The sequence below is a fragment of the Tupaia chinensis genome, unplaced genomic scaffold (genome assembly GCF_000334495.1).
Source record: "Tupaia chinensis unplaced genomic scaffold, TupChi_1.0 Scaffold000463_1, whole genome shotgun sequence".
Taxonomy (NCBI): Eukaryota; Metazoa; Chordata; class Mammalia; order Scandentia; family Tupaiidae; genus Tupaia; species Tupaia belangeri.
In genome coordinates, this window is record NW_006159972.1 from 1,941,278 (window position 1) to 1,951,462 (window position 10,185).

The 10,185-nt window shown below is 53.5% G+C and overlaps 1 protein-coding gene and 1 long non-coding RNA gene across 4 annotated transcripts in view; one reads left to right on the forward strand and one right to left on the reverse strand.

Moving 5' to 3' along the window:
- The window catches only part of TRADD (TNFRSF1A associated via death domain), a 9,688-nt gene extending 2,087 nt beyond the window's left edge, over window positions 1–7,601 (reverse strand). The window contains exons 1-4 of one of the 3 annotated variants that reach the window (XM_027774621.1): window positions 7,464–7,601; window positions 1,501–1,659; window positions 422–699; window positions 145–337 (exon numbers count right to left, since the gene is read on the reverse strand). In XM_027774621.1, the coding sequence (XP_027630422.1) occupies window positions 145–337; window positions 422–699; window positions 1,501–1,651 (622 nt within the window). In that variant the 5' untranslated portion in view covers window positions 1,652–1,659; window positions 7,464–7,601. Of the gene's footprint in view, window positions 1–144; window positions 338–421; window positions 700–1,500; window positions 1,660–6,794; window positions 6,865–7,428 lie in introns of those variants that run through there. The other 2 variants (XM_006155587.3, XM_006155585.2) reach the window with 2 other exon arrangements.
- LOC102478199 (uncharacterized) lies at window positions 6,912–10,151 on the forward strand. The gene is made up of 3 exons (XR_001370915.2): window positions 6,912–6,985; window positions 8,784–8,981; window positions 10,015–10,151. It is a non-coding gene; the product is annotated as an uncharacterized LOC102478199 (long non-coding RNA).
- The last annotated feature ends 34 nt before the right edge of the window (window positions 10,152–10,185 follow it).

The window sequence follows — 10,185 nt, forward strand, 5'->3', positions numbered from 1 at the left end:
CCCGGGGGGGGGGGGGGAAGGGGAGAAGCGGAATGAGCGCAGAGGCCCCCAGACCCGGGACTTCCCCATTCCTGCCCTGCAACCACCTGGCCCAGCCCTCGCTCTTCCCCAAAACCCATCCTGGTGACCCCGCATGTGCCTCACCTACGGGCAGACCCTGGAACAGAAAAGTCTGGCCAGATGGTGGTGCCGGCTTCTCCTCCGACGGAGAAGGCACCAGGGACTGTGGAGCAATCGAAGTGACCTCCACGTCGTCACCCTGGCCGCCTGAGCCGCATGTCAGGTCCCGGAGCGCATGCTCCAGCTCAGCGAGTTCCTCGTCCCGGAGCCGATCAGGCTAGGAAAGGGAGTGCACCGTCAGTTGGGATCTTAGCTGCGAGTCCCCCACCCCTGTCCCATTCTGACTCCAGCCGGGACACACCTTCTGGGCTAAGATGCAATTCAAACAGCGCTCCTCATCCGCCAGCAAAAAGTCCAGCCTCTCCGAGCCAGCGCGCAGCTCCAGTTGCAGCGGCAACGAGCGTTGGGCGAGCGCTGCCGCCAAGCACCTTTGTAATGCGGCGCGCAGCGCCCCCTCGCGGTAGGCGCGGAGGAAGCGGCCGCAGAGCAGGCGTCCACAGAACCGCAGCTGCACAATCAGCTGCGGTTCGCTGCGGTGCATCTTGAGCATCTGCAGCACATCCGGGCTCCCGCCGATCTCTGCGGAGGCTGGCAGTCAGGGGTCGAGCGGTCCCCAAGCGGGGCCATTTCCCAAGCAGCCAGAAGAGAGGTGAAGTCTGTGATCATACCCGTCCCCATCCCCTGACCTGGGTGCAGGGTTACCCCAGAATACGCAGATGGGTAACAAAATTGGAATGCAAAGAGCAACAACCCAGAAAAGAAGCCTAGGACCTATCACTGGGAGCATCCCAAGTGAGAATGGGTGCCACTGAGTCCCATCGCTGAAGGTCCACCAGAGAGTGGGCAAAAGGGAGGAGCTCAGCAGCACAGAAGGGCAGATGTCGGCCAGCCAGGCTGTCTGCCCAGGCGGCTGACCAGGCAGAGGAGGGGCAGGGGATCTCAGGTCTTCCGTTTCTACCAAATGCGGCTACCGCTGCAGGGAAGGGGAAAGGCTCTCACCACTTTGAGACCCAGAAGGAGCCCCCCCCAACAAGGGGCTTCAATCTCCTATAGCCTCTGCCCTAAGACACAAAAAAGAGACCTGGAAGGGTGGGTGCTGGGGAGGGGTCTTGGGCAAGGAGCGCTGCCAAGAGGAAAAGAGGAGAGAGAAGATGGTACACAGCTAGAGGGACAGAGCCCACTCAAGGTCACACGTGCCATAAGCAGAGCAGACAAAGCCTACACAGCTAGGGTTCTGCGCCTTTCCTGTGCCCCCCTCCCCATCCCTAAAGTGCCTAACTCCCCGGCCCAGGCCCTCTAGCCTCAGTCCCATCTAAAAAAGGTCCCACAGCCACCACTTCCTTTCCTCAAGCCCCCCCACCCCCACCCCCACACACACACCTGCCAATGCAGTCTGCAGAGCCTTGTACATGACCACCTTCTGCCCCGGGTGTGCGTAGACATCCGACAGGACCACCTTGTCCAGCGAGGACTCCAGAAATAGGTAAGCGCTGCCCACCCACTCTTCATGCTCATTTGACTCAGCTGCCATCTCTCCTCCTGAAGGTGCAGACAGTCAGCCCATGTGGCCCAGCTGTCCCCTCCACAGCAGCCTCAACTAGTTGACATACTTGGGACAGGGAGATCACCATCTCCCAAGAGCCTCTTGTGGCTCTGCAGCAAGGACTGTCCCTCCGCAGCCTTCTCAGGAAAAGAGCTCAGAGGGCGGTGGTGGGAGAGCAGAGGTAGATCTGCCACCACCTCAGGCCAGGGTGTCTTATCAAGGTGGATTGGTGACATCTTCATTCTGGATGGTGCCCATGCCCCAAAGCCAACCAGATCCATGTCTTGGCCTTGCCTTCAGCTTACACTTGAGCCCCCAGGATCCCTATGGGACCGCAGCCCCACTCAGGTTCTCTCTAACTGAACTTCTTGACTTCATGTCAGAGGACACCTGCGGTTTGGACATGCTCCTCTCGCTATCCCAACAGACCTTGGGAGACATCCTTCCTCTTTCTTCTCATTCCATGTGCCTATTGGGAGGACTAACTTTACTCCCTAGTTCCAGGTTTGGGCACATAAACTAGGCCTAGCCAATCTGCATTATTTCTTCCTTTAAAAAAAATTAATTGGGGTCATCAGGTGGTATGGTGGTTAAGGGTGCTGGACTCCCACATGGCCTACCGCAGTTCAAGTCCTGGACCTGGCAGCTTGCTTTCTCACTTTCTCGCTCACTCTTTGTCCCTCTCTGGTTAAATGAAAAAAAAAAATAATAAAGTTGAATAATTCATTAAAAAAATTAATTTTATTTATTATTATTATTTTTTAAATTTGACCAGAGATACGCTGGGGAGGGGAGTGAGAGAAAGCCACCAAATTGGGAACTCTGACTGTGGGGTTTTTTTTTTACTTTATTGATTTATTTGTTTATTTTAATTTTACCAGAGAAACACAAAGTGAGGGGGGGGATTAGAAAGCAAGCCCTAGGTCCAGGACTCAAACTGTGGTCAACCATATGGGAGTTCAGTGCTCTCAACTACCATGCCACCTGCCACCTCCTCTCACTGTGTTAACCATATGGGAGTCCAGCATCTTAACCACAACTCGACTTGCTGGCCCCAACCAACCTGTGTATTTCATTCACCTTTCTGAATAATTAGTTCAAGGCCAGGAATAAATTTCAAGCTGGACCAGTGAGAATCAACGCTGTAACTCTGGCTGGACCAATAGGAAAGACGCACTAATTTCCCTTTCCCTGAGGCTGAACTAGAGGGAAGGGCTATAGATGTTTGCAATCGTATGGGAGGAGGCTGGCTGAGAAGAAATGACATCGAACACAGGTGGAAACTGAGCCAAGGGATGGCAGTGAAGATCCATGCTCACTGCAAGGCTGGGCTGGGCTGAGGTGAAGTTGGGCTCTTGTCTTATCCAACTGAAATCATTCTATTACAGATTCCTTCCCTGCTCAGAGCCAGGACCCCTCGGTACAGTATCTCCTCCATCCATCTCTTGACAAAAGCCTAGCCCTAGACCTCAAGGACAAAATTCCAGCCACAGAACCACCGCATTGACCCTCAGCTCAGTGGCCTCCCAGTTACCACCCCGTGAGAGGGCAGGTCAGAACAGTCCTGTGTCTTCCTCCCCACCTCACCTGAGGCAACAGCCCATTCTCTACCTAGAGACAGCAGCTCACAAACCCACCTCTGGCCCTGCAGATCTCACTCCCTTATTCCCAACTCTGGCAGTTACTTAGGGTGAACCAAGAGAGATGTTGAGCCCCAGTTCTGGGCAGGACAGCTGGAGTGGCCCTGCTGGCATCTAGTTACATGAGTGACAAGGAGCCTCAAGTTTGCCAGGAGGAGCCAGGGCCCAGATTTGGCTCTCTTTGGGGAGGGAGTAGAGATTATAACTCTTAGTAGAGGCTGCAATTCAGATCTGCACCCAGACAGAGCTGAACCTGAGTGCCAAAGCTGGGACAGAAAGTGAACAAAGGCTCCTGGCAGGAGAAATGTTACCTGGTGATAGCCCTACCCTGGCCATGACCTCGGTATGTTTACACAAAACAACATTCTGGGGACCAGTAGTTAGCATAATGGCTATGTTGATGAACTCACATGTAGCCGACCACAGTTTGAGTCCTGGACCCAGTGGCTTAAACTCACGCTGGGCACGTGTGTATGCGTGCCCAAAATCCCGAGAAGAGAATAGAGGAGAAGGGATTGCAGCGTGGCCATCCCCCCTGGGGGGTGATGTCTCGCGCTCTATCTCTCTGTCTCTCTCTGTCTTTCTGGCGAGTGCACGTGCCCTATAGCAAAAACCTCTCAAACAAACAAACCAAAAAAACAGTCTGAAAACTCATAGCAAACTAACATTGTGTTATCTCTGGGCAGGACATGGGGGAGATGGGAGTGGGTGGGTAGGGAAGATTTGGGGTAATTTTGATCTTTGTATTTAGCAATATTTTTTACAATATATAAATAAACACATATCCTTTGTATTAAAAAAGCAAAGTAGACCCAGAATGTTCACTTGCCCAGTTCAAGTCCCAGACATGGTGGCTTGAGAAACACACTGGGCACAAATGTGTGTGTGCCCAAGAGAAGCACTGAGGAGAAGGGATTACAGTGTGGTCATCCCCTTTGGGAAGGAAGGGGAGTTACTTCTCACTTTCTATCTCTCCACCAAGTACATTGGCAAAAATCTTAAAAAAAAAAAAAAAAAAAAAGGCGGGACCAGCAGTTGGAGTAATGGCTATGTCACTGGACTCCCATGTAGTCAACCATTTGAGTCCTGGACCTGGTGGCTTAAACTCGCAACAGGCACATGTGTGCGCATGCCCAAGATCCCAAGAGGAGAATGGAGGAAAAGGGATTGCAGCATGGCCATCCCCCCAGGGAGTGATTTCTCGCTGTCTCTGTCTCTCTCTGTCTCTCTGGTGAGCGCACGGACCCTATAGCAAAAACCTCTCCCCCTCCCCAAAAAGAAAGAAGAAGAAGAAGAAAAAACAAAATAGATTTGTCTTTTTAATTTAGTTAGCTAGTTAGTTTTTGCTAGAGGACATGTGTGTTCCCTGGAGAGAGAACCCCTGGGGGCAATGGCCATGCCACAGTCTCTTCTCCTTCATTCTCCTCTTGGGATTTTGGGCACACTGGCACATACACCCAGTGTTTTTCTCAAGCTGCCAGGACTAGGACCCAACCTTGCAGATGGCCACATGGGATCCAGCCCTCTTAACCTCCATGCCACCTGCTGGCCCAAATCAGTCTTCCTTAAAAAGCCAAATAAAGGGACCAGTAGGTGGCATAATGGTTACATCGCTGGACTCCCACATAGTTGACCATGGTTCAGGAGTCCCAGACCCAGTGGCTTAAACTCACGTCGGGGGGATGTGCGGGTGTGCCCAAAATCCCAAGAGGAGAATGGAAGAGAAGGGATTATGGTGTGGCCATCTCCCCTGGAGGGTGATTTCTTGCTTTCTCTGTCTGTCCTGCAAGCGCATGTGCCCTATAGCAAAAATCTCTCTTAAAAATACATAAAGATTGGGAACCAGCAGTTGGTGTAATGGCTATGTTGCTGGACTCCCGTGTAGTCGACCGTGGTTTGAGTCCCAGACTCTGTGCCTTCCTCACACTGGACACATGTGCGTGCGTGCCCAAGATCCTGAGAAGAGAATGGAGAAGAAGGGATTGTGGTGTGGCCATCCCCTCTGGGGGGTGATTTCTCCCTTTCTGTCTCTCTGTCTCTCTCTGTCTTTCTGGTGAGTGCACGCATCCTATAGCAAAAACCTCTCCAAAGGAAAAACAAAAACAAACAAAAAAAAAACATAAAGACCAGCCATGTGAAGCAGAGGTGATACACTACCCAAGAGAAGTTGTGTCCCACCTGGCCACAGTGGTTGGAATCCTGGCCCAGTCAGCCTGAAACATGCCACACACCAGTGACATTGCCCAGGATCCACGGCAGGAGGACTGGAAAAAGCTGATCACAGTGTGACCAGCCCGTCAATGGCATTCCTCTCTTTCTCTCTTCCTCTCTCTCTTTCTCTCTCTCTCACGCTCAGTCATGAATAAGGGAAAAAACTCTAAAGAAAGCAAAACAAAACAAAAACGAGATGAAAAACTGCAGGTGACAAGTGGGACCAAGACAGGGAGGCGCTGTCCAAGGCACCAGACTAGTGGAGAGTGCTGGGAAACTGGGGGATGGGAGAGCAGGAACCTCCCCTGAAAACGTTTCCTCTTTCACTTCTTCTAGCCCCCTGCCGGGAGAGCTGGCTGGCTGGATGTGGTCTCACCCCACCACAAGGGTGGAAGTAGGGGCCCAACGCACCAGTGTCTGCCCATCAGGCCTGCCAGGGGGCACTGGACACCCGGAGATGAAAGGCTGCTCCAACACGCTCACTAGAGCTGGACAATGGAGGAGAGTCTGCCAGGCTACCGGTCCAGAGGTCAGTTAATGGCAGAGAAGAGGACAGCCCTTGGGAACTCCTGCCAAAGTGTCCTTCCACAGAAGCCAAAGTGTCCTTCCACAGAAGCCTCTCCTCGGGAAGCCCCGCGCCCCACCCACCCGGAGTACCCCCCTCTTCCAGGAGCTGACTGAGGCTTTCAAGCTATAACAGATCTGGGGAGCACTAGGTGGGCGGAGACTACCTGGGACACTTGGGTACTGACCTAGGGACATCCGTCCCTAAAACCTGGGGCTAGCCAGGCGCGGCGCCCCGTGAACACCTAACAGTCCCAGAGTAGCCGCACGTCCGGCTGGGTGGGCAGGGACAGCCTTAGGTGTGGCCCAAAGAAAAAGCCTGGCCAGCTGCTTGGCTCTGGAGCTCCCGAGGGGTTTCCTCGGAGCCCCATCCTCCTGCTGGGGTACATGGGGATCACGGTGTGACCAGCCCATCTGGGGAGGACAGGGAGTGTCCGCTCACGTAACTATTAAGAACCACGACCACACATCACTCTGCCCTCTCCGCTGCAGGGCCATGCTACTCCTCGACAGCCCTTAGCTAGGACAAGCGACTTTCGGGGGTGGGGAGACAAGTTTCATACCCCGTCACCCAGCCCCCCACGGAAAGCCCAATAGGCCGCTGCCACCAGCTGGCCCGGCAGCCACGGGTATAAGCCGCGCTGCACTGACGCTCCGGAGCAAGGATCCACTTCCGCTCCAGCCGCACCCGAAGCCCACCCACCTTTAGCACTAACCTGGCAGCGTCGGCCGGGCCTGGGTTCCCACGCCCGCCAGGCTCGGTTCACTCGCGCCGCTTCCGGGTGTGCGCGGAGGCGCTGGGGCGGTGCCCTAGTCCGAGCCGCCCAGCCCTCCGCGCGTCCCGCCCCACTGTCCTCGGCTGCCAGTCCCCTGCCTTAGGATAAAGCCTGCCAGGTCCGCTGAGCAGGTAAGACACCGACGTCCACGGTGAGATGGAAGTAAAAACTGCCTATGGAACGGGAATTTGGGGACTTGCTGTTCTTATGAGGCCGCAGGGCCCCAAAACGAGGGCGACCAGATTTCCTCCAGCAGGAAATGGACGATCAGCTAGGGGGTGCTCCCTGGTGATCCGGCTTGATCTCTGCTACTCCCAAGCACACTCCCTAACTGCCAGCGCACCTGCCTGCTCAAGGTTTTACGCCCACACTGCAGGCTGTCCCTGCCCACCTAGCCAGACCTAGGGGCTGCTCCGATGGGTTCCAGGTACAAGCCTGACCAGGGATACCTGAAACCCAAGGATACATGGAAGGTGTGGGAAAATTAACTGGCAAGTGGCGTAAAACGTTGTGTACGCAAACCTTCGGGCACTTCAAAACCAAGCTGACAACTTCATAAAGGACTCACACTTACTTTCCAAAAACCGCATACCCCTTCTGAAAACTGACCTCTGGGGTAGGTCTGCGGAGTTTCAGCCGAACCTACATTGCCCGGCGGGAGCCAGAGCTACTAAAGAGTCAGCAACCAAAGTTCAGCCCAGAGCCCCTAGGGCGCCAAAGCCGTCAGGCCTCACAAACTCAAGCTTTTCTCCGCCCAGCGAGCCAGTCATAGGAAACGCCCAGAACTTCGCTCTGCGCCCTGCAAAGGCAGGGAAGGAGCCTCCCCTCTAAGGGCGGACCCAGTGTGCCCCGCCCGCTCCCCGGCTTTCTGATTGGCTCATGGTCCCAGACAAGGCAAAGTCTTCACTAACTTTCCCGCCTTATTAACCCTTGCAGTTACTTTCTAGTGACCCACCAGGCAAGGACCGAGTTTCTCAACTTGAATCCCCACGGGTCGCCTGGAACTTGGTGAAATGCAAATTCCTGGGCTCTGCTCTTTCCGGAGGGCCTGATTTAGTAGGTGGGGCCGTGGAATCTGTATTAAGTGTCTGAGTTATTCTGACCCCCTCAAGCAATCGGAGAGGCCCTCAGTTCCTCCCTGGTCCTCTTAGGAGTCGGGAGTGTAGCAACTCAGCCATCCCTGGAAGATTAGTTTGGGCCGTTGGGGGCAGCTTCTGACTGAGTTTGTAGAGAGGCAAAGGGAGGTGGGTTGTGAGCTAGGGAATAGGGTTGTCTTGAGACAGGGCCCTTGTTGCCACCCTCCAACTTCCCCAGGGAAGTTTTGCAACCTCCGGCTTAGATCTTGGTTCCTATTCCTTCCAGTAGAGCATAAAATGTGGATTTGTTCAACAAGTGAGAAAATACTAGTTAAGAGGAGATCCAGAAATGTTTTGGCATCCAAGTTGACTTCACAGGTCTGAGACCTGGACAGTTGTTGGGCAAGGCTCCACACTTGGTTTAATATTTGATTAAAAGGTCTACTGCTGGGGGCCAGCAGGTGGTGTGGTGGTTAAGGTGGCTGGATTCCCACGTGGTTGACTGAGGTTGGAGTCCTGGACCAGAGGCGTGTCTGTGGCTTGAGAGACACACAGGGCACTTAAGGTGTTGCAGTGTGGCCACCCACCCTGGGTGTGATTGCTCACTTTCCCTGTCTCTCTCCTCTCTAGCGAGCACACATGCCCTATGGACAAAACCTTATAAATAAATAAAGAAAAAACGTTATGCCATCTTGAAATTCTTAATGTGAACAGGGGCCCGCATATTTCCATTTTGCACTGGGCTGGACAAATTATTTAGCTTCTCCCAAGTCACAAGTATTTGTACACCCAGGTGCGTTGTTCTCTCATGACTTTGGCCTTCCTAAGTCCAGGAATGTACCTCTCCCTGCAGACCAGAGCTGCTGGGAGTGGCAGAGCTCTCCACCCCAAGCCAGACCATGGCTGATCCTGGGAAGCAACTACCAGAGGAGGTGCTGGTTTTTATTTTCTGCCACTTGCCCCTGAAGGACCGTGCCATGGCTGCCCAGGTTTGCAAGTCCTGGGCTGCGGCTGCCACCTGCAGCTCCGTATGGCATGACACGAGCATCAGGTGAGCCAATTCCTCCCCCTCCCGCTGCCTACTAGCCTTCTTGCACTCACCGTGGAGTTGGGAGTTAGATTTAGAAGCTTCCCATTATTAAAAAGGATAATTACTGGGACCAGCAGGTGGCGTGGTGGTTGAGATGCTGGACTCCCACAAGGCTGACCATGGCTCAAGTCCTGTACTCTATACTCGGGCGGCTTGCTTTCTCACTCTCTTTCTCTTTCTCTCTCCCTCTCTCTCTTTCTCTCTCTCTCTCTGATGAGTGCATGTGCCCTATAGCAAGTTTAAAAAATAATAATATAATAAAATTAAATTTAAATTATTTTAAAATATTTTATAAAAGGATAATTATGAACATTTATGCACTGCCTGCTATGTACCTGCCATTGTTCTATGTGCCTTATGTATCTTAACTCATTTAGTCCTCATGAAAACTTTGCGTAATAGGTGGTATTAGTCTTTTCATTGCACAAATAAGAAACTGAGTCAGGGAGAGGTAATCACTTCCTGCAGGTCACTAAGCTAGTGAGTGGCGGGCCAGAGGCCATGCCTCACCTCCTCAGAGAGGCTGAGAAAGCCCAAGAAAATACCATTGGCTCTCCATGCCAGGGTTTCACTCTGTAGCAGGGTTAGGACGGGGACCAGCAGATGGCGCAGTGGTTTCTGCGTTGGATTTCCACGTATTTGACTGGAGTTCACACCTCGGACGCGGGGCTTAAAACTCACGCCCGCCAAAATGCCGAGAGGAGAATGGAGGAGAAGGGATCCTTGGCGCGGCCAGTCCTCCTGGGGGGTAATTTCTTGCTTTCTGTCTCTCTCTCTCTTAAAAAAGTGTGTGTGTGGCGGGGGAGGGGGGGGGGCTTGAACGAAAGTTCCCTCCTGCCATCAGCAGCTACCTTGGAGTAACAGGCTTCGTCTGGCAGGGAAGTGTGTGAGTAGGGACCAGCCAGTGGGTGTGGCAGCTGAGGGGTGGGTAGAGGCTTTTTTACCCCCTTTCAGGGACTCTGCTGATGCTTTTTCTGCATCACTTCAACCCCAGCTTTGACGATGAGTGGGAAGGCACGCTGCCACCATATCTGTCCACCTGCCTGGACCACGTTCAAAACCTACGGCTGGAATTTGAGCCTTCGGGAGAACGGAGTCGCAGGGCGGCCACTGAGCTGCTGGTGGCACTGGCTGGGGGGGGTGCCGGCGCGCGCGAGCTCTGTCT